This window comes from Daktulosphaira vitifoliae, unplaced genomic scaffold (genome assembly GCF_025091365.1).
Source record: "Daktulosphaira vitifoliae isolate Bord-2020 unplaced genomic scaffold, ASM2509136v1 Scaffold_4, whole genome shotgun sequence".
Classification (NCBI taxonomy): Eukaryota; Metazoa; Arthropoda; class Insecta; order Hemiptera; family Phylloxeridae; genus Daktulosphaira; species Daktulosphaira vitifoliae.
The window spans coordinates 34,454,088-34,478,238 of record NW_026099575.1 but is presented as its reverse complement, the minus strand read 5'-3'; the positions used below and the strand labels follow the sequence as shown (position 1 = coordinate 34,478,238).

Here is a 24,151-nt window from a genome sequence, read left to right as displayed (position 1 = left end):
AGATTAAGTTTTTATTAAAGAGTGTTATAACATATAAGATGTATAGGTTTCATTTATATTTAACAAATAAGGTTTTACCTTTTTTTAACACTGGCATGGATCATAGAATTTAAAAATGAAACTACAGATGTAGACTAGGACAGCAACACGAGGGACAATATAATTATAGAACCTTCAATTCTTAAACAAGTTATACAACCTTATTTCTTCTTGTTGTGGGTAAATAAAATTACTTTTAGATCATCTCAATAATTCCTTTGACGGTTAGCCTATTTGTATATTTAAAAAGTGACATTTTTGATGATTTCATGAAACAATATTTTAATTAAACATAACATATTCCATTTATCTATATTTACTAATTATGCATTTTTGAGTATTATTAAATTGTGTTATTTCTGTTTTATCAAAAATAATGTAGTAAAATAAAGTGTTTAATCCTTCATAAAACCATGTTTCAAAACAAATACAAACATATATTTTTTTCTATAAATAGAGCCTCGACAAAACAAATATTTTATGATTATTTAATATAACAAATAATTTTAAAATACATCACATACAAATACTAATGATTAAATAATCACAAAATTGTATTTTTGAAATTTATAAAATGAAACTAAAACTAAATATTTAAAATGAATGTTTTATATATTAAGAATTTATTCAAAATATACTTTATCACTTACAGTGTATACATTTTTTATTTAATCTTTTAAAATTTTGAAACTCATTTTGATTATCTACAATTGATTCTAAAAAATATTTAAATTTTGTTTTAGTGTTATGTTCATCTTTTTTAACAGTATCAAATCAAAATATTTCTATTATTTAAATTACTATCCTTATTTAAGCTTATTGTACAAAAAATTTTATAGACTCTTAATATTAAGTAAAAAAAAAACTACTTATGAAAAGATTGTTAATGGCACAAAACAATCTTGTTTACAATTTTTATAAAATGGTTTATAAGTACATGTGATGTATAGATCAAATGTTTAATATGAGGCATTATTAAATAATGCCTTAAACAAAGTTTCTTAATGTGAAGTTTTCAAATTAATTATGGCATATTAAAAAATTATGGCATAATAAATTTAGAATTTGAATAAAACATTTTATATGTATACAGAGTTATTTACTTACTATGAACCACTTAATTAAATGAAAAATAAATATAATATGAAAAATGTTATTATTGATTTCTTTTAGTTCAATGTTTTTTAATTTTTCAATCATAATATTTTTATTATATTCATCTATTATATCTTATAAGGGTTTTAATTTTAATTTTTCAAACAGCAATGTATACATAATTAACTAATTTATTGAATAATAATGTAATTAAGAAAATGGCTAGCCAATAACAACTTTTGGACCAATTTTTTGGAAGTTATTAACAATTTAAAATAAAGATTGGAGATGAAGAGTGGATGAGGCAATTTTTACAAATAAACATTTACCAGCAGTACTTTTCTCTCACCTATATATAAATATGTCAATAATTTCCGAAATACTAGTCCTTAAGTTGTTATCAACCAGTCATTTTCTTAATTAACTCATTATCTAAAAAATAAGTTAGTTAATTATGTATGTCATCATTTGAAAAATTAATGTTAATACCCTTATAATATATAAGGGATGAACATAAAAAAACTTGATTTTTGAACAAATTAACTAAAAGAAAACCATAAATTATAATTTATGGCACACAAAAAAATAAAAAAATTTGTCTGTACTTTTGACCGGACCCATCTGTGGACATGTATTTTGACCCGCTGGATACGAATTTGAAGTGTGTTTGGCACGGTCACCCTCCAGATTTGAGGAAAATACAAAAAAGTAAAAAATTTGCAAAAAACTGCAGTCACAGCGATGAAAATATTTTTGTGGACCCGGATCAAGAATGATTTTTATGTATGTCAATTTACAGAATCTGAATCTGAACTTTAATTAGCAAGTTCAATCGTCAAAATTTGCGAAAAAACCAAAAAATTGCAATTAATCATAAAAAATCGAAAAAGATAAAATAAATTTTTTGGATTCAGATTGAATATGTTTTTTATGTATTTTGTTCCACTGAATTTGAATCTGATGTTTTCTTAACCCATTAACGTTATAAAATTTTAAAAAAATCGGGAAAATTGCAGTTATAAATATAAGAAAAAATCTATTAAATACGATTGTTAATGACTAGACAAAGCAGTGAAAGAAGGCCCATAGGGGTCATCATCAAGCGACTGCAGCTCTTCAGTAGTGGCTACTAGAGAATATACCATTACAAGAAGAAATTCCCATCTTTGTAATAAAAGTCCTGATTCATTTTGTTACGTTTGTGGCGAGTTTCTCACAAGACAAGGCCTACTTTGTCACCCTGATCAGATACTGATATTGGGTTTCCGGTTCCCTGCATCGTAAACTACTTATCACTTATACCTGCCATGACGGCACACCGCCGTTAACCCAGCATATTTCAGGATACAAATTTTATAAGAAAAATGAACAAGACGAAGAGAGATTCAAATTCAGTGCATCAAAATCATACTCATCTGAATCCAAAAAATTTTTTTTGTCTTTTTCGATTTTTCATGATTTATTGCTATTATTTGGTTTTTTTGTAAATTTTGACGACAACGTGCTAATTAAAGTTCAGATTCAGATTCTGTAAATTGACATACATAAAAATCATTCTTGATCCGGGTCCACAAAAATATTTTCATCGCTGTGACTGCAGTTTTTTGCAAATTTTTTACTTTTTTGTATTTTCCTCAAATCTGGAGGGTGACCAGGCCAAACAGACTTCAAATTCGGATTCAGCGAATCAAAATACCGTAGGTGGGTCCGGTCAAAAGTAAAGACGACTTTTTTTTGTGTGCCGGTGTTATTAATATTATTTTTATTTTACAAAATAAATTTTGAAGTAAATTTTAAATTGTAAAATTTATATATTCCTTAGTAACCAATAGTTATTGATTCATTATATTAATAGAGTTTTTAACTATTTGCTTAGCTTGTTTCAAAAATTAATAAGTAATGTTCTTTTGTCTTAAAAAACATTTGACATTATTTACAAATTAACAGTTTTTAATAAATAATCAATACTTTAAATTCTTCGTACTAAATATTAATTATTGAAAATAAAATATTAATGTATAAAAATTAAATTTACTAAATAAAAAACATATTACTTATTTTTTATCTTTTTAATATAATATAAAAATATAGTTATAACACACATAAAGTACTTTCAAAATATAAAAAAGTGTATTTGATATTGATGAGAAAATAATTTTTGAAATTGGTATCACAAAATAATTATACATCAACTGCTAAAATAACTTACTTTAACAATAGTCATTAAATTTTTGAAGAAATTTTAAGTTCTTCTACACCAATTTGACCTCGATGTCTCCATTCTCTATAACGAGTTAAATCTTTACGAGTTACCACACCAACAACCTAAAAAAAATTTCATGTCTTAATATTTCCATCTGACAAAATAATTAGTAATTACCTCATTTGAGTCATTGACAACTACAATATGTCTTAATCCCATAGCTCTAAATAGACGGAATATCCTCGGTAATGATGCCATCTAAATGAATAAATTATTTGTATCATTTTAAATAATAAAACTTAATTAAATAGTCAGATTTTTAAAATATTAAAATAAAAATAAATTAATTTTGAACTCAATAAAAATAATTCAATCCTTTCTCTGCATTGCTATAAAAATTAAATTATGATGAGTAAATTCTTAAATGTGTTTAGATCTATTTATGAGGCAAAGATAAAATTAAAATTAACTTGTTGAGATATTTTTAAGGGTTTAATATTAAATCAAAAACTTTGTTCAATGCTTTGGTTTATAATTGAACCAACTTTTTTAATTGACAAGTAACCCACTATAAACCAAAGGTTAATATCAATGGTTTATTATTTCAAAATATAAGTGTATTGTAAGTTATCAAAGGATAAAAATAATAGTTAACTTATTAAAATGTCTTTTTATGGAAAGAGCTGTTACCAAATTACCTGAGTTTAAAATAAATGATTTTTTCTCAAATTAAATTAAATAGTAATTAATATTTTATTAAGGTATGCAAAAAACATTATATACTTACATGTTGTACCACATAAGGGGATGGATTCATAAACCTTAGCAGATCGACTGTATAGTTTCGCTCACTATCTAATATTTCAACACTCTAAACAAATTTTTATAATCAATAATCATTTTCTACAAAATTATTTCCACAAGGTTTTATAATGATTTTTATCAATATTAGCACAGAATTAGTGTTCAAACTAAGTATTGATAGCTACAATGAAAAATTAAATATTTGTTTGTATATATAACCATTTACGCTTACTTCAATATCTGAATATCGAGGATAATCTTGTCTAAATGTAGTTAAAGTAACATCATCCCAAGCAGCAGGTACTTCATTGAATACTTTGTTTTTTAATAGAACAATGAGCTGAGATCGAAGTATAAGACCACGTAATCGTCCATTTGGTTTATAATTACCTTCTTCCTAAAACCAAAATTTTAATGAGAGATAATAATATTTAAATCAAACTACATGATATATCTCACTGTTTCGCTAGCATAAACATCATCAACAACTGGAAATCCATTATAGGTATACTTTTTAAGTGTATCAACAATCTTTCCAACCGTTTCTTTACTTTTAAAAACAGTTGCAGGATGGGACATAACTTCACTTGCATATATATTTGAAGATAATGAAGGTGGGTCCCAAGCCATTAGTGGTATACCACTTAGTTGAATGTGAACGTCATAAATACTCTAAGATATATTTTTTTAAGAATCACTTGAATTTATACTGAGTGTTTAATAAGTAAGGAAACAGATCATTTTTATGAACAATGGGAAAAAATGAAACCCTTGTCCTCACTTATTGAACACCAAATGTACATAAATACAAGGTAATTGAATATCTATAACTTATGCAAAATCTTCAAAAATATAAAATAAAACTTTTTTTTTTCTTTTTATAAATTTATTTAACAATACATACTTTAAATTTTTAAAAATAATTTATCCATCCATACTCTTTCTCCTTAATCTGATATCTTAATACATCTATTTATACTTTTTGTTTAATGACCTTAGAGAGACACAATTTTTATGTATAATAGGTATATTCTAAAGCAAATAAATTTTTTATTTTTGGTTGAAATAGACCCCACTGAACACAATCCCTTCATAATTATAGCCCCTGTAACTGATTTTCCTTAGATTTCAAATAAATTAATCAAAATATACTGAGTGGTAATGTATTCAAAATAACTAAATAAAATGAATAAATGCAAATAATCCCAACTCTATTATTGATATCAAGTACCAATAATAATATCCAAATCAAGTTTTTTAATGACATACATATTTAACTAGATTAAATATTAAAAAATAACTCATTAAAGAAATTACTGGTTGACAACTTTTGAATCATTATTTTAGAAAGTAATAATGTTTAATATTATTATATAAAATCATTAACTTATATACAGGTGTGTTATTTCATTTTTTTTTTTTTTATCCACATAGATATTGTAGAAACTACTAAGTGAAGCAGTAAGAAGTGGAGGGATTTCTTATCTCTTATTTGGATGTTTAGAGACTGAGACTAGATAGGCATAATTTATAATATAGAATTTTAGGCATACAAATGGATACTATGCAATTTACAAGTGACACCCCTAAATATATCATTATATAATTTAAACTATGTAGAGTTTGATAAAATTATAAAAAAGAAATGATACGTTATTAGATATTTTCAAAAATACCTTATAAAGTATATCTTCAAACGAAGATACTATAAATCATCATAAATGAAATTGTTTATTAATCTTCCTATGTATATTTACATATATATGGGGTAATCAGTTTATCATAAACTTCCCGATTACTCTTAAAATAAATACAATATAAAAAAAAAATTTACATTATTCTAGTTACATATATTTCTCGATTTATCAGCTAATAATTATTTTTTAGAATCATAACTTATAACTTATAAGGATGTCAAATAGCAACCTACATAATTAACTAGTTAAATAATGATTTAATTAAGAAAATGGCTGGTTGATAACAATTTTTAGACCAGTATTTCAGAAGTTATTAGCAATCTAAAGTTAAGACTGAAGGTGATAAGTGAGTGCAACTATTTTTATCACTAGTCATTTCCCAGCCGTACACTTCCTCTTGCCTAAGTAAAAATGAGAATAACTTCTGATGTACTGGTCCATAAGTTATTATTGACCCGTCATTAAATTATTTTCAATTTTATTTACTAGTTAATTATGTACATTACTATTTGAAAAAATTAAGTTGACATCCCTCCAGTAGTAATTTAGAGCTGATTAAACCAAGTAATATATGTATTTAAAAAAAATCAATCATTTATTTTCCAATATTGCATTTATTTTGTGACTAATCAAGTGGTTTATGACAAACCGATCTTTCTGTGAAACTAACTGAAAAAGATTTTAAAATTAATTTAAGGTATTTTTGTAAAAACTATAACAACTAAACTATTATAACTTACCTCAGTAAAATAGTCACCAATCCATTTTGCTGTTAGCAAAGTTATCATAAGTGGTAAACCAAATGTTATATCACCAGTTGCTTCAATCAATATAATAGTGAGACTAATTGTCATACGTACAACACCTCCAAGTTGTGATGCAGCTCCAATTAATGCATACCTTCCAACATCCTAATTTTAAATGTACAATAATTTAATTGTGTATAACCATTACATTATTTTAATTTTAAATAAAATTAATAATTTAAATAAAACACACCGTGGCAGGAAACAAATTTTGAACACTATTTCCTATCAGTCGACCCCATGCTGCACCTGTTACTAAACAAGGTATAAATATACCTGCACTAACACTGAGTCCATAAGTCCAAACTGTTAACGAATAATAAGCAATGGCAAACAATGCCAAAGTAGAAGAATCAAATGATCCTAAAAATATAATTGAAAAATAATTACAAAATAATTAATTTAAAAATATTTTTACCTGTTGGATCATGAAAGAAGGATCTTACAGAAGCCTCTGGAACTTGAAACCACAGTGATGCCATTGAATTGTATTCTCCATCATTACAGTTCAGCTAATTTTCAGATAGTAAATATTATTATTAAATTATTTAGTATAACAAAATAATGAATTTAATACAATTAAAATTTAAAATGTTGGCTAATATATATATACCTGTAAAGGGTCTTTCGTGGGATCTAAACCAAGTGGTTTACAACTGTTTTGCCACAAAGATAGCAAAAATCCAACAGTTGCAGTAAATGAACATACAAAAATAGCTTCTAATACTTTCTTCCATGGATTTACCAAATATCTGAATAATTAAAAATTAAAAGTAAAATTATTATATTTTCAAACTATTTGATATGTTAAAGAATAACTAATAAAAATCAAATTTTATAATTTCATTTTAATCTCATACAAAACATGTAATATTAATAACTAGTTCATAAAAAAAAATTATACTAGATTATATTTAGACATTCATTACTTACATTTATTTAAAAAGTAAAATAAATAATTTAATGCTTAAAAAAATATCTGATTCTTAATAAGAGCAAACTTATATTATCAAAGATTTACCTCATTCTAAAAACAGTTAGTTTATAATTTAAATGACAAAATAATGCTCCTAATAGTCCACCAATAATACCCATACAAACAAAAATTGGCAATTCATACATAGTATAAGATAGTGCAAAATCAACAAATTTACCAAAATTCAATAACCCCCAAAAGGTTAATTCACCTGTAAATAATAATTTAAATTAAATATTTTAAATAAAAAAATTTAATTATAAAAAAAAAAGATACCACATTAAAAAAATATTGTACCTGGATGTCCATGGTATGCACTTAAAACTGAGTTTAAAGTAAATGTTGATATCATAGATGCAAAAAAAATTCTCCAGGTGAGTCCTTGATTCCAAAAGCTAGCACCTTCTTCTAAACTGAATAATACTCCCCCTATAATACAAATTCACTTATTATTCATAAAGTAGTAGTATTTTTAACACTTAGTAAAAATTTTGTACAAAAAATATCATATCAAAACTGTTAAAGTTAAAAAAAATTTATACTTTTGTGGCGGTCGAATATTCTAGAATGTCCGGCCGCCGCCGCCTCTAGAAGATTCGTCGCTCTACATAAGCGTGTGGCGGTCGAATGTCTAGAGAGTTCCGACGCCGCCTCTAGAAGATTCCTCTGACTATTTAAGGGCAAGATCGTCGCTCCAGTCAGTCAGTCGATCAGTCAATCACTTACGCATTCTGTCTTACACGCGCTTCGTTTCTCGCTGTTATTTATTAGTTCGTTGTAATACAGTTCGTCTCTCGCTGTTATTTGTTATTTGTTAGTTCGTTGTAATATAGTATAGTTGTTATTAAATCGTAAAAGTGTTTATTACTTCTATATATTACACCTCGCTACATTGGTGACCTCGACGTGATCAAGTATGAACGCCGAAGAACTACGCAATCAATTGGAGGAGTTACGCCAAGAAAACGCTCGCCTTGCAGCACTACAGGCACAGCAATATCCAACAGCTTCAGTGAATCGCGTTGCCGTCAAGTTGCCACCTTTCTGGTCCGAAAGACCGAGCTTATGGTTCTCACAGGTTGACTCGCAGTTTGCAATCTCGGGAATAACAAGTGAGGAAACAAAATTTAATTATGTTGTGGCTCAGCTTGATACGCGTTACGCCGCCGAAGTAGAGGATATTATTACTAACCCACCGCCTACTGAACGCTACAAACATCTACGCGCAAAACTCGTTGAACGGTTGTCTATCTCAGAAGAACAACGTGTGCGGCAACTCATCAATGAAGAAGAACTAGGTGACCGTAAGCCATCACAGTTCTTACGACATCTCCGTTCCCTTGCCGGCACTACTACATTACAAGACAATATTTTACGTCAACTTTGGCTCCGCCGTCTACCATCACATGCACAAGCTATTTTAACCGCACAATCAGAGCTTCCTCTGGATAAGGTAGCCGAGCTGGCTGACAAAATTGTTGAAGTGCAGCCAGCCCCCTCGCAATTCGTCCATGCTGTTGCCACGACGAACAATAAAAAGGAACTCGATGTTTTAGCTGCCATTGAAGCACTCGCAAAACAGGTAAGCGAATTATGTGCTAAACGCCCGCAACGTTCCCGCTCTAGGTCACGTAACCGTTCAAACGTGGAACTGACTAACGGCAAAGGATGGTGTTGGTATCATAGCACTTATGGAGAAAAGGCTGCCAAATGTAAGGCTCCCTGCAAGTATCAGGAAAACTCCAACGACAGTCAGTAGCGGCGGCAACAGACTGTCCGAACCCGAGCAGCCGCCTGTTTGTTACAGATCAAATAACAAAACGCCAATTATTAGTCGACTCCGGTTCCGACTTATCTTGTTACCCTCAACGGCTACTACGGGAACGACGCCATGCCACCGATTACGACCTCAGCGCGGCCAACAACAGTACCATAAAAACTTACGGGACGGTCCATCTCAATTTGAATTTAGGACTTCGACGCAGTTTCCCGTGGAGTTTTATTGTCGCCGACGTGAGTACTCCTATCATTGGTTCCGACTTCATGGCATACTACCACTTGCTGCCGGATTGCCGTACCAAACGTCTTATTGATGGTGTCACAGGCTTGGCTGTGAATGGTAAGGTTTCCTCTGTAAATCAATGCAGCATAAAATCAGTTGCCAACACTTCCCCTTGGGCTGCACTTCTCGCAGAATTTCCGGACATCACACGTCCCACCGGATTGCCCAGGACAATAAAACATCAAACAGTGCACCACATTCTTACGACACCTGGTCAGCCAATAGCCTGCCGCCCACGCCGCTTAGCTCCAGGTAGACTAAAAATCGCCAAACAGGAATTCGCGGAAATGGTCAAGGCAGGTACCGCTAGACCTTCAAGCAGTCCGTGGTCTTCACCATTACATTTAGCACCGAAAGGGGAGAACAGCTGGCGTCCTTGCGGTGATTACCGCGCGCTGAACGCCCGAACTATACCAGACTCCTATCCAGTCAGACACATACATGATTTCTCGCACAACCTGGCTAATTGCACGCTATTTTCCACAATCGATCTGGTAAAGGCTTACCATCAAATACCTGTTAATCCGGACGATATATGCAAAACAGCCATTACCACTCCATTCGGACTTTACGAATTTCCTTTTATGACATTCGGATTGCGAAATGCTGGACAAACTTTTCAACGCTTCATAGACGAAGTTACCAATGGGTTGGACTTCTGTTATGCATATATTGATGACATTTTGGTATTCTCTAAATCGGAAGAGGACCACAAACAGCATTTACGCACTCTTTTCGGGAGACTTTCTGACTACGGTGTTGTCGTTAACCCGCAAAAATGTGTATTAGGTTCGGCTGAGGTGAAATTTCTAGGTTACCTAGTATCTTCTGAAGGCACCCGCCCGCCACCGGAACGCGTCGAAGCCCTACGACAGTATCCATTGCCAAAATCTATGCAAGGATTACGCCGGTTTTTGGGAATGGTAAATTTTTATCGCCGGTTTATTCCCAAAGCTGCCGACCTGCAAGCACCACTTCACGGTATTCTCAAAGGCCCGAAGACAAAAGGTTCCCAACCGATAGAATGGACTCCCGAGTTAGAAAAAGCGTTCACCACATGCAAAGAAAGTCTTGCGACCGCTACTCTTTTAGCACATCCTCATCCAGCCGCACGACTTGGACTATTCACAGACGCATCTAGCCAATCTATCGGCGCATGTCTGCAGCAGCGAGTCAATAACATCTGGCAACCCATAGCATTTTTTTCAAAGAAAATGTCGGTGAAACAAAGTGCGTGGCCTGCGTATTATCGTGAGTTGCTTGCCATCTATGAATCGGTGAAGTATTTCAGGCACATTGTCGAAGCACAACCATGTACCATTTTCACCGATCATAAGCCACTCGTATATGCTTTCACCCAACGGAGAGAAAAGATACCTCCTACGCAACTCAACCAGTTGACATTCATATCCGAATTCACCACCGACATTCAACACATTAAAGGTGATGAAAATATCGTCGCGGATACAATGTCACGCATTGAAGTTGTGTCTCTCCCGCTGGACTACCGAGCTCTTGCTGCATCTCAAGACACGGATGATGAACTCAAACATTTTTCTGACAACAATTCATCTCTTCATTTGGAGAAGGTACTAGTGCCAGGATCTTCAATCTATATTTATTGCGACACGTCAACAGGACGCCCACGACCATTTTTGCCACAACGATTCCGGCGTCACGCATTTGATCAGTTACACAACCTTAGTCACCCCGGTGCACGCGCAACAGCTCACTTAGTTTCAGAACGATTTGTGTGGCCAGCAATGAAAAAGGATTGCCGTTCCTGGGCACGTGCCTGCGTCCACTGTCAGCGATCGAAAATAAGCCGACACGTCTCAGCCCCACTGGGAAACTTTGAAACACCTTCACGCCGATTCAAACATGTTCATGTCGATATCATCGGTCCATTGCCGCCATCACAGTCCTTCAGGTACTGTCTGACGGTAATCGATCGTTTCACCCGTTGGCCGGAGGTGTATCCACTCGAACGTATAACAGCAGACGATGTCACTAAGGGTTTCCTCAATTGCTGGATTTCACGCTTCGGAGTACCTCAATACGTTACGACTGACCGTGGTACTCAGTTTGTTTCAGCTACTTTAAAAACTTTAGCAAAACGTTTTGGTTTTACGCTTCGCCCCACTACCAGTTGGCATCCTGCTGCAAACGGATTCGTCGAACGAATGCACCGACAACTAAAGGCAGCCATCATGGCCCACGCAAAAGACTCGTGGACTGAGTCACTGCCTATCGTGCTTCTCGGAATACGTTCTGCGTTTAAGGAAGACTTAAAAGCCACGTCTGCGGAACTTGTTTATGGTGAGCCTCTTAATCTTCCTGGTGATTTCTTCACAGACAAGCAAGATAATAGCAGTACGAACGACCCTACTAGCTTACTAGATCGTCTTCGCAGTGTTATGAATAAAATTCGTCCAGTACCTGCATCTCGCCACTCAAATCCACGATCATTTGTTTTTGCGGACCTTAAGGACTGTTCACACGTATTTCTCAGGGAGGGAGGTGTCCGAGCAGCACTTCAACCGCCATATCAAGGTCCCTTCGAAGTAATTGCCCGAAATGACAAAACGTTCACAATAAAAGTTCGAAATCAATCAGTTACGGTGACGATTGATAGAGTAAAACCTGCCTACCTCATGGTGAACGAAAGCACAACCGTTAGCCAGGCACATGCTCCACCAGCAACTGCCCCGGATACGACCAAACAGAAACAACCGCCTAATACCGATCCATCAACACAGCCAGTACGAACAACTCGCTCAGGCCGCCGAGTCAGATTCCCGGACATTTTTGACCCTAGCTAACTCCACTCCGTAGGGGGGTGGTGTGGCGGTCGAATATTCTAGAATGTCCGGCCGCCGCCGCCTCTAGAAGATTCGTCGCTCTACATAAGCGTGTGGCGGTCGAATGTCTAGAGAGTTCCGACGCCGCCTCTAGAAGATTCCTCTGACTATTTAAGGGCAAGATCGTCGCTCCAGTCAGTCAGTCGATCAGTCAATCACTTACGCATTCTGTCTTACACGCGCTTCGTTTCTCGCTGTTATTTATTAGTTCGTTGTAATACAGTTCGTCTCTCGCTGTTATTTGTTATTTGTTAGTTCGTTGTAATATAGTATAGTTGTTATTAAATCGTAAAAGTGTTTATTACTTCTATACATTACACCTCGCTACACTTTCTTCTAGGAATGTGAACAAACATTTCAAAAGAAATTTTTTTTTTTTAACAGTTTTTTCAACCAGGTCATTGTGACCTTTTTGGAAACCACACACTATTCAACATTATCAAGTTATGATTTAATTCAAGATCATGTACAGATAGGAATAATTAAAATACTGAATACCCAATTAGAGTTTACTACAGTGATATCTACTGATTTGAGGTTGAGAACACTGTTCTATATTACTGGTAATAAGATATCTTATTGGAGTATTTTAATTTTTTACTTTAAATGAACAGTTATAGTAGTTTTAATTCTTACCTACTGGTGAACCAAAAGCTGCTGCAACACCAGCAGCAGCTCCACCAGATACAAAATCTCTTTTTTCATGATCTTCTCTAAAATAACTAAACGCGCCAAAATCAGTGTTGAAAGTAGTACTCTTCCCTTGAGAAATTCCAGCAGCTACAACTGCTCCAGCATGAATCATAGGACCTTCCTAATACAAAAAATAAATTATTATTACAAATAAAGATAAGGAAAAATATAGAGTTGTTCTATGCTTACCTTACCTCCACACATACCACCTACTACTGTAGTGATCACTCCAATTACTTTCACAAATAATGTCTTAATTCTTACTAACCTAGGTATTTTTACACCATTTAAGTAACATTTAACTTGAGGAATACCAGATCCTAAAGCAACAGGCTGTAAAATTTATAAAATAAAATAAAGATATAAGATATTAGCATTTAGTGAAGGCATAAATTTAAACTTACTTCAACATATGAAACTAACATTGATCCAATGAAAACGGGAACAATATTAAAAACCAATAATAACAGGTAGGGTTTCCATAAGCAATTATATTGGCCACAATTATCTATACCTAATTTTTATTTAGTTGAGGATTAATTGGTAAAAATAATACTAATAATTAAGATGTTGATTTTGCTATAATATCTAAGAGATATTTCATTATACCAAGTGTATAAGCTTAATTCTTATTATTTAATCAAAAGAATACATACTTTTATCAATAAATCATAGATCATAGAAAAATAAAAAAAATATAATTCAAAATAGTTTCCCTTACTAGTTAGACATTTCCCCCATTTCTTGAGTAATTTTGTAGATACCACATCAAAAGAAATCCTTCTCTTTTGAAGCAAACCTTTCAACCAACCATTTCCAGATATCTTTGTACAAATCGAAGTGCTGCTCAGGGAGCGTGTGATCCATTGATAAAAAAAGTAAGTCAAAAGGGGCCAATTCTGGAAAATAAGCGAGATGAGGTAACATCTTCCAATTTAGTTTTTCCAAATAGTTTAAGACTATTATGACGCTTGCAATTGTGCATTGTTGCAGAAAAAAATTATCTTATCATATCTTTGCTGATTCAGATATATTTTTTTTTTTATTGCCTATTATAACCCTATGAAGAACTGAGTTTCTTTTGTCTCTAGTGAGCAACATTTTACATGTGTCTAGACATAGCTCCATTTATCTATCATGTAATTCTTGTGGTATCCATTTTTTCCATCAATTGTTCAACAAGCATTTTTTGTGTTTAAGTACCATCTTTGTCAAAAAAAGCTTGCAATTAATGGTACTCAGGCGTCCTAGACTAATTTTTATGTTTCTTATCAAAGAAGTCGAAATTATGAATTTAAACTGATAAAACAAATTACTGAACATTGTTTCTGATAAAGCACACTTTCCATAACCCTCCACTATTATTTGATGGGATTGACTGCCAATCTCTAAAAAATTGAATTAGATAGCAAAGCTTCCTGCATACATTCTTTTTCTGGTAAAATACTTGTCATAATTACCAGAGAAAAAAATATATATTGTTGCATGAAATTGCTTAAAATAAACATTAATAATTATTGATAAATATCCAACTAATGAAAAAAATAGTTTACTGTTTTTCCATAATAGATTAATATACTCAATAGTATCATTTTTGCATAAACGGCAGAATTAAGTTTACACACTTGGTAAATCATACAGATTTTATAAAAAATGTTTATCTATTATAAAAAAATTTATTCTGACAAAAACTGAGTTTGTTAAAGTTAATATGATCTCTATTATCATATGCATATCATGACATACAATAAAGATTTAAAGAAGTTTCTCTAAGGCTGTTTAACAACATATTAGTAATAAAAATATTGCATTACAAAAAATGAGTACCTCAACAATATACTACTAAAATTGAAAGCCTTAATACATACACAAATAACAGTTGCATACATTTTAAAAGGATACTTTTTTTAACATGGCTAAATTTAAAACCAGCAATTACTTCAATAGATAAATCAATGATAATTCCAATGGTGGCCGTAATTAAACCAATCCAAAAGAATGTTACCCAACGTGCAAAATTTTTCTTAACAACAAACTTGTATCCTTTTTTGCGTTCTTCATCACGATAAACATAATTTTCAACAACTTCATAATCTAAACTCTAGTCAATTTATCAATTCAAAATTAAATAAAATTAACAAACACTATTATTACATGTTAGGAGGGGATAATTGAAATTATTTGATAATAATAATAAGTGATCAAAGTATTCTAATAATCAAAACAATCATTTTAAATAATATTAATCAAATTCTAATTATTTCCCGTCTTTGAAAAAATATATAATTTATTTTTAAAATTATAAAAATTTAGGTAGGATCTTCTTAATTCTTGATATCTTTTAACTCGTTAATTAAGAGTATACCAAAAATTATTCAATGATTATTTTCATCAATATACTCAGCATAAGGTGCACTATGTTGTCATAACAAATATTATTTTTAGCATGAAAAGTAAAATATTTACTTCATATTTAGCAGATAGAATATTGAGTGATCCAATTGGTACAGACTCTTCACGGTTATTAAACAATGCATACTTTCGATTAGGTGCCATAGTACCGTAGTTAATCTAAAAACAGTTATATAACAATTATAGAAATTTAAGGTCCTAAACAAAACAAAAAACTTTTAAGTACTTTACTTTCTACACTTACATTAGTAAACAAATCAGATATATTAACTCTACTCATTAATGAAATGGCAATATTTTGATTCACCAAAATTTAAGGTGTTCAAATTATTCCAATTTATAAATACCTAAAAATACATAAATATTATAATTTATTATATTGTATGATTATTATTACATGTATTGAACTTACTAGATAAGTAAACAAACATCCTAGAAAAAGAGTTTACTAAAATATGTAAATTTTGTCTTTTAATGTTTTCGATAAAAAAATAATAACTTAAGAACTCCCAAATTACTCATTTATTTATCAATGACTGTTCAATACTAACACCTGTTATTATCAAAACTATAACATATTGCTCTTATCTTGAAAAAAATGACTAAGAGTTAATCTTTATTATGCTTGTTTACACCAATTTTAAAGCCCATTTGTAAAAAATAATTTTTTTTCAGTTCTATACAATTATTGTTTTTTTTTTTTGAGCGGGGTATAAAGATAAAATATTAATTATAATTATAATCCAAAATAATGAAAAAAAGACTAAATGTTTTTAAATTGAAAAATATCCTAAGTCCAAATTAAATAGAAAAAATACTAAGTCCCCGAGAGTAAGAATCTTGAGTAGAGTGTCACAGATTTTGTGTATTTTGAAATCACCGAAAAATCTCATTTTAATAGGAAAATGATTTTTTATAGTCAGAAGAGGGTAGTGTGGCAATTCCTAATGTGATTTTAGAAGCTTTGGATCTTAATCAATTGTTAAATGACATTGGCTGGATTTAATTGAGAACTTACATATAGACGTTACTTTAAATCTGTACATTAATCGGATTTAATTCCCTAGTTTATTGATTATTATATGTTTTAAAGAAGGGTTCCCTGTTTTGGTAATCTTGTGAATTCATAATATATGACATACATGTACAAAAGATAGCATGATATAATATTCTAACATTATAAGTGATAATATAATATTACAAATAATACTTATCTTACAAAAATTATAATGATCCATATATTTTTCAAAAAGTTCTAGAAATATAAAGTTGTGATGGTGTCACGTTACCATTATTGTAAAAAGTTATTATAATAAAATACAGATAGCCCATCCGCTTCTAGATACTGATAAATCAACGATAATATTTAGTGTAAACGATTAATATTTATTGCGAAAGTGGTAACAGTCACAAAAAAAAAACACATCATAGTAAAATTAATACATTCTCGGCTTTGCATCGAAGCTAAAATAATCCTTCATTGATGAATAAAATACTGTTTTATCATGCAATAACGTCAGTCTTTTTTCAAAAATAAAAAAAAAATGTGATCAAATTTTAAAAAAACAAGAGGACATAAATTCAATTTTTAATAGACCTAATTCATGATGAATTGACTCAAAATGGTGTTCAATGTTTGTTATATTTATACGACAGAGCACCTGACAATGAAAAATCTTTGAAAAAACATCGTTTTAATTTATTCACAAAATTTGAAACAAAAAATAAAACTAATCTTACAAGTGCAGTTATGGCTCGGTCGTAAAAAAAATTTGAAGAGTGGGGATTAGTTTTTTGAAATAATATATTGTCCCCAGTTACAACATTGAAAGCTCTAGCACCCTACCAAATACTTAAAAGCATATCATGCAGTTGTGCCAAAGGTTGTGATAAAAATTGTGGCTGCTGAAAAACTGGACTTAAATATTCTATTATATTTGAACATTGCCTCTGACTTCTGGGTATGTTACCATAAAATAAATACTTCTGATAATGAATTATGATATTATATCACGATTTACTCACATTTCTTATATGTAATTAAATACATATAATTTATAAGTTACCATTTTATAATATCATTGTATTCAATTGGACAGCTAATTCCCATAAATATCAATACGAATTATGCAAGCAATTCAAAATATTGAAATCAAATATATCATCATTTAGCATTTATTTTATTAGTTTTATAATAAAGTAAACACAGTGGCATAAACAGAATTTTATTTATAAAAAATCTATAAAATTCCATATTTTGGATCTTATTTTTTTTGCTTATCACTTCTTTTAAAGATGAATATTTCTATCAGCTCTTAGCCTCTCTGAATAAACATAAAGTCGACCTTGCATCTATTAGTAGAATGTAAATTACCATTAATAAATTTGTTTTTTGACCAATAAAATTTTGACATCGCTTAACTATATAAAAAAAAATTATGAGTATAAATAGCAGCACACCCCTAAAGTTGGCAACGTTCACGCTTATTGTTACCCATATTTCAAAGTTATGTAACTAAATAAAAAATGCATGTGTTTTTCAAAAAATTGGTTTTGTACTACTGCTTTTTAAGTGTACTTTTGAAAAATTACAAAATTGGCACCTTCCCTCTTGACCTTAAAAAATAAAGGACAAAAAAAATTCTTTTACTTCTTTTAAAAAGTTTTGCTAACTAAAAATGATACTTGGGGGGAAATCAAAATAATAACACCATTGGATAGTATTTTTCAATTGCTTCAAAAACTTTTTTATATTTTTGTACGATAAGTTAAAATTGACTGATAAGGATTTTGTTATTGAAAAAACACTTCATTTTTTATTTATTTGTAACTCCAAAATTTTGAAAATGGAAAAAAATGATAAAGAGAAAAAATATTTGTTTATGTATGTAGATCTTCATTTGCTACCCCTTATTAATTAAAATATTCACTATACCACTCATATAATATATGAGTGGTATAGTGAATATTATAGTTTATGGTTCGTTATTTATTTAGTTATTTAGTAAGTTTACAATTTTTAATTATACTCACAATCTAAAAATATTTCAATGATTATACCAATGAAACATGAAAATTTCCTTAACACAAAGTACGGCCATTTACTTTGTTTTTAACTCATTTTTTCCAATGCTGCATATGGTCTTGTATGAAAGACACAAAGCGTGATATATTGGTCGTCACATTGCACAAAGCGAAACAATATTAATAATTAGTTTGCACATTGCATATTTCCAGTTCAAACGATCCAATTACTATTGCATATAATGCTTTTTCACAAATATTAAACATGCCGCCGCCATGTAAACGTTTTCCCATCGCTATAACCGAAGCTAACTATAATGAGATCAACACAGCAGGATGATGTTTCTATGAACCTTTTGATTTTATGCGCCAATACATTCTCAAGAGTGTAAAATAGTATTGAATTTTTACTTTTCAGCGTTGTAGTAATGGCTAGTAATGAAAAACACTCTTCTTTTTATATTCATAACATACTTATACTACAAATTCAGCTGATACTAGTGCTACGTTAGGCTGTAATCCTGGACGTTTTCCCTATGTTTACCTTAATAATACACTAGAAAAGAAATTTACAAACAATTTTCTTCTTACAATTTTTTTTTTCAATATAAAAATTTATCACTAATTTGGTTTTCGTACACCGAGTTGTTGTCGGTCTTCTCTTTATGTCTGCATGACCACCACCATCTTATCGTTTTTCAGTTATAAGCTCTATGGCTTTTGCGAGCCAGTAGTCTTGTATTCGTTTTTGTTATAATTTAAAAAAAGTAAAATATCACCTTTGCGATTGTCGCACCCTTGTGCGCTCAGTATATCACCGTTGGGTCTATGTATTTTCTAAGATACATCAAAATACCGTTTACGACATATTGTACACGTTGGTCAGCTACTTCCATTTGATATCAATGGAACCTTTCAATATACAACATTATTGTCAACCGTTTCAATTAGCCGATAAGTATAATGCTTGTTCTTCTTTTTTTTAAGACTTAAATTTATAACTTGTTATTTGTTTATATCAGCGCCATTGTGGCATGAGTATTGAGTGTCCCCCCTATCCACATTGGCGTCTATAAGATTTTATGATCCACGTAAAATACATTTAATTGTTATAATTATATATTATAAAAATCATTCTACATTCATTTATACAGTCCACTCACCTTATTCCTTTTCCTGGACGTAGCCGGACTTAGGACAAAATAAGACAACGAACGATAACAAAACCGCGTGAATACCACCGAACGTTGCGTTCATTCGTTTTTAAATTTACTAATGATGTTTTTAGTACAACACAATCATAAATTTTTGTTGGTTTGTAATATAGTAAAAGTTCAAGACGTTTATACAATCAATAATCCGTTCAAAAGATTCAATATTATTTCAACACTGTCTGTATATTTGAGTTCCTTCGATCGACTATCAAAAAATAGAATTTAAAATATAAGACGTAATTAAAAACTGTACACACTATATAGAAAATACATACTTAAAATACATTTACATTCAAACAATTAACTTGATATGATAAACAGTTAACATATTATTTAAAGATTGGGTCCAACCAATATGTCAAACTTGTGTAACGTTTGGTAATATAACATATGAATTTATCCAATACATAAATATTTTGACAAATTTGTACTCTGCACTAGGATTCGATTCATACAGCAATAGTAATATTAAAAAATAAATAAATAAAAAATAATAATTTCTTTTATTGATAGTAGATAAGTTAGAATTTTATTTTTGTTATTATTTTTTAATTTACTAAAGTATGTTTTACCAATTATATTAAAATTCGAAATGTTGCGAGTGATTTTATTTCTGAGTAACAAGTAGTATTTCATTTAAAATAAAAATTCAATAATATTTTACATAAACCCTATTTAAAAAAACATACATATAATATATAAAAATCATTAATATTATACTCCGACCATAAGAAATAATTTTCTTGTGTGTAAAATAATTTTACCACCAAAATGTAGAAAAGAATATAATTGCCAAAACATTGCAGATTACCTACGTTAGTATAAATGTATGAAGTTATTTCAACGATAATTGTGTACCATTGAGGTAAATATTACATACATATTTTATAATTAACGCCTGCGTGTATAACTATTCTGATTACACTATATCATTAAACTACACACTTAATATTTATAACAGAAATTGTAAAAGATTTATTTTAAACATAAAATCTTTATGTCTAATTTTTAGCATCATTTGAATTCTCAAAGAATACGTTCCGAACTGCTGCAGTAGTTCCTTAAAACTTAACAACAAAGTAGAATATTGTAATGAATAATCATAAGAGTCCGTCTGAATTATCATCATGACCTTTAAGGGGGATTTTTAATGTTTTTTTATGTCTACAACTGGGTATTTTATGTACGATGGGCGATTGAGAGTTATAATAATGTAATGACACATCTTCATCGAATCGTATAGTGTGACGACGCATATTCACATCTGTTGAATCGTTATGTCTTTTAGTAGATTCAAATAGCTGTGATTTCGTCGCTGTGAATTTAAATATTATTTTTATATGTTACCTAATAAAAGAAAAAACATATTTACTAGATTTACTATTCTTTAGGTTTTTATTTCCTGAAATCCTAATAGGTATTTTTGAAGCCCGTCGCGGTCTGTTTACTTGTCTAGACAATTTAGGAGAGACGTGTTGTGATGATGAAGAGGCTGGCATTTCAGCAGCTTTAAAACAAATATGACCAGGAGCACCAATATCCAATGGAATTTTTTCATTATTTGGTGATACGAGGGGTACAACTTGCAATAGTGTGCAGCGTTCGGAATAAAGTCTGTCCAGCTTATCTGTTATTATTTTAGATATTGCAGAGAACAGAGTCTCCTCGTTAAAGTGGCCTTGTTGAACACATGGTTTTATCAGGTTTGAAATCGTCGTCAATGGTGATGGTCGAGCAGTGTTTTCACCATCAGGTCGTCTGATTATATGTGCCGGCCTATTTTCTTTTTTGTCACTCTGTGATCCCTGGGAGTTGGAACGTAGAGTCAGTCTAGTCTCTTTCTCACGCCTAGCCTACATAGTTATACAATTTACATAGTTACCCGTTGTAAGCATAGTTGTAAAAAATACTTTTAAAAAGTATTTTAAATAATACTCAAATATTTTTAAAAAAATGTATTTAAAATACTATTTGAATACTTTTCATACAAAAGTATTTGAGTAATACTCAATTACTTTACAAAAGTATTTCAAATACTAAGAAGACAATTAAAAATTAATAATGTTTTTATTTAAAACTAAGAGCAAAAGGTTCCACCTAAATAATTACCAAGAGGGTAATTTGAGTCAAATATTGAGTACTCTTAAATTAAGAGAACTCATTTATTATTTTCGATATTTTTTGTTAGAGGTAAATAAAATTAATTATTGGAGACTAATCAATGAAAAAAATAAATATTAGTACACGTGTAAAAACCTGTAAAGTATGTCTTATTGACAATAGAGTAAATCATTTGAACCTGCAATAGGCTATTGTAGGTTCAACTGATGTATTAAAAATAGATGTATACATAATAGCATTTAGATAAGCACAATAATTATGTTATACTATAATGTAACATATAAAATAACAGAGAATTATTCTCAATTTTCATTTTGACTGAGTTTAATTTGCTTGCTGTGTTACGGTTAGCAAATTAGAAAAAAAAAGTATATTAATAGTACTGAATATTAAACAGTATTAAATACTAAATAATTGTATTTAAAATACTACTCAGATACTTTTTATTAAATGTATTTAAAAATACTATTCAATACCAATGAAAGTATTTGAATACTTTTATTCAAATACATTTACTCAAATGATTTACGCCTTTGGTTGTAAGGCATTGTGCTTATCAATTTTTATATTTGAACAAGTCATAAAATTACTTACTTGTGACTCAAAAAAGTGAACTAGCTGTTTGACGTGACCTGGTTGGATTTGACAGTCCATGTCTGTAAGAGTCGTTAAAAGTACACTCAAAAAAATTGTTCGAAATCTTAATCACACAATGTATTGTATGTAATGTACAAAACTGTAATTATGCAAGCAATTAATTAATAAGATACTATAACAATAATAATATACAAAAAATATTATTTTATGCCAATATTTGATAAACAAAAATAATATAATATTGAGAAAAAATCACACAATAAATTTTAGCATTAGAAGTTTTCTTAGAAGTAATAAATTAATAGTGATTTATTATTTTGAGTAAATATTTATATTATCTTTTTGTCATTATGCTTTTACATGATAGTTGTGAATAATTTATAATTATTATAAAAATAAATATTTAGGTTTTTGTTTATTTTAATTTTAATTCTATATTAACCATAAAATGTTGATAAAAAAAAAGGCGTGAAGTTTTGATTTTTCAATTCTATCTACGTATTTTATAAAACGATAGTTATATTAACACAAATTATGTGGTCTTAAAAAACAAAGAAATGTATATATTTTGTAAAGATATTGCCATTAAGAGAAAAATATAATTTTAATTATTATCATAAAATTATCTTGAAAAAAAATATATAAATAAGTTTATAGTTTAAAATAGCTCTTATAAAGGTTCTTAAAACGAGCATTATTTTTATTAGCTAATAAGTTGGTTAAAAAAGTAATGTGTAATTAACTTAAAATTAACTTCAATGATAATTTTAATGATATTATAATTAGTTACAAGCAGCGTAAAAATCTGTTAAATTTTCTTAATGTCAAATTTTTAAGTTTTCCTGACAATTGTCAGGAAAACTTAAAAATTAATAATAAAAAAAAATAATAATAAAGAAATTCATTAAATATTTTCGAAATGAATTGAAACATAGTTATATATTGATAGTTTAAATAATATCCATTTTTGAAAATGTTTTTAAAAGTATTAACTGTAGTTGCAGCCACCAACTACCAACCATCGCTCTGGGGATGGACTCTGCAATTAGTCCGAAACGTCACAACTCAACTGCAAACATGGATAAATCCTTAAGCACTTCAAGCAACAAGACTTTAGCTTTAACACATTCATGATCAATTTATATAATAATTTTTGTTTTAAGTTATTTTTTAATATTAGTAAAAAAACTATCGCCAAAACATGATACATATTTTGTATATAGAAATAAATGAAATATTTGTAAAATAAATTATAGTATAGTATACATTAGCAATTTTGATGAAGTTAGATTTTTTTAGATTTTTATGAAGAATAGTAAAAATTATAAGAATTAATCTCTAATTGCATACAATTCCTTTTAAAATGTTTATTCTTTAAACAATAATAGCATCTATGAATTAAAAAAAAACCCAGCACAGGGGGGTCGCGGCACAGTGGTGACGTGGCATAGTTGGATCAAGTAAATGATATCTGACAGTGATTAAAATCACTATCAAAAATAAACGCTTCGATGCAAATCTTTAGATAGTGTTTAATTTTAAAAAAA

General features: G+C 29.9%; 2 protein-coding genes and 1 long non-coding RNA gene across 4 annotated transcripts in view; all 3 read right to left on the bottom strand.

Annotated features, from left to right (window-relative positions):
* Positions 1 to 22: 22 nt before the first annotated feature.
* LOC126905750 (H(+)/Cl(-) exchange transporter 7) lies at positions 23 to 16,289 on the bottom strand. 2 transcript variants are annotated; one of them, XM_050685760.1, is made up of 19 exons: positions 16,061 to 16,289; positions 15,893 to 15,995; positions 15,703 to 15,807; positions 15,139 to 15,337; positions 13,641 to 13,750; positions 13,426 to 13,569; positions 13,180 to 13,357; positions 7,918 to 8,049; positions 7,666 to 7,831; positions 7,258 to 7,396; positions 7,063 to 7,156; positions 6,838 to 7,007; positions 6,579 to 6,749; positions 4,601 to 4,813; positions 4,374 to 4,538; positions 4,125 to 4,208; positions 3,515 to 3,595; positions 3,344 to 3,459; positions 23 to 755 (listed from the first exon to the last, which is right to left on the bottom strand). In XM_050685760.1, the coding sequence occupies exons 2-18, from the start codon at positions 15,926 to 15,928 to the stop codon at positions 3,358 to 3,360; spliced, it is 2,289 nt and encodes a 762-aa protein (XP_050541717.1). In that variant the 5' UTR covers positions 15,929 to 15,995; positions 16,061 to 16,289; the 3' UTR covers positions 23 to 755; positions 3,344 to 3,357. The 2 variants fall into 2 exon arrangements, with proteins under 2 accessions (XP_050541717.1, XP_050541716.1); XM_050685759.1 differs by lacking the exon at positions 23 to 755 and having other exon boundaries at positions 3,213 to 3,459.
* A 2,345-nt stretch (positions 16,290 to 18,634) lies between these two features.
* Positions 18,635 to 20,329, bottom strand: LOC126905756 (uncharacterized). Its single transcript, XR_007704099.1, has 3 exons — positions 20,162 to 20,329; positions 19,836 to 20,091; positions 18,635 to 19,742 (listed from the first exon to the last, which is right to left on the bottom strand). It is a non-coding gene; the product is annotated as an uncharacterized LOC126905756 (long non-coding RNA).
* A 160-nt stretch (positions 20,330 to 20,489) lies between these two features.
* The window catches only part of LOC126905755 (uncharacterized), a 4,830-nt gene continuing 1,168 nt past the window's right edge, over positions 20,490 to 24,151 (bottom strand). The window contains exons 3-5 of the mRNA XM_050685764.1: positions 22,602 to 22,743; positions 21,259 to 21,739; positions 20,490 to 21,201 (exon numbers count right to left, since the gene is read on the bottom strand). Coding sequence (XP_050541721.1) covers positions 20,987 to 21,201; positions 21,259 to 21,739; positions 22,602 to 22,661 — 756 coding nt within the window. The 5' untranslated portion in view covers positions 22,662 to 22,743 and the 3' untranslated portion in view covers positions 20,490 to 20,986. The remainder of the gene's footprint in view (positions 21,202 to 21,258; positions 21,740 to 22,601; positions 22,744 to 24,151) is intronic.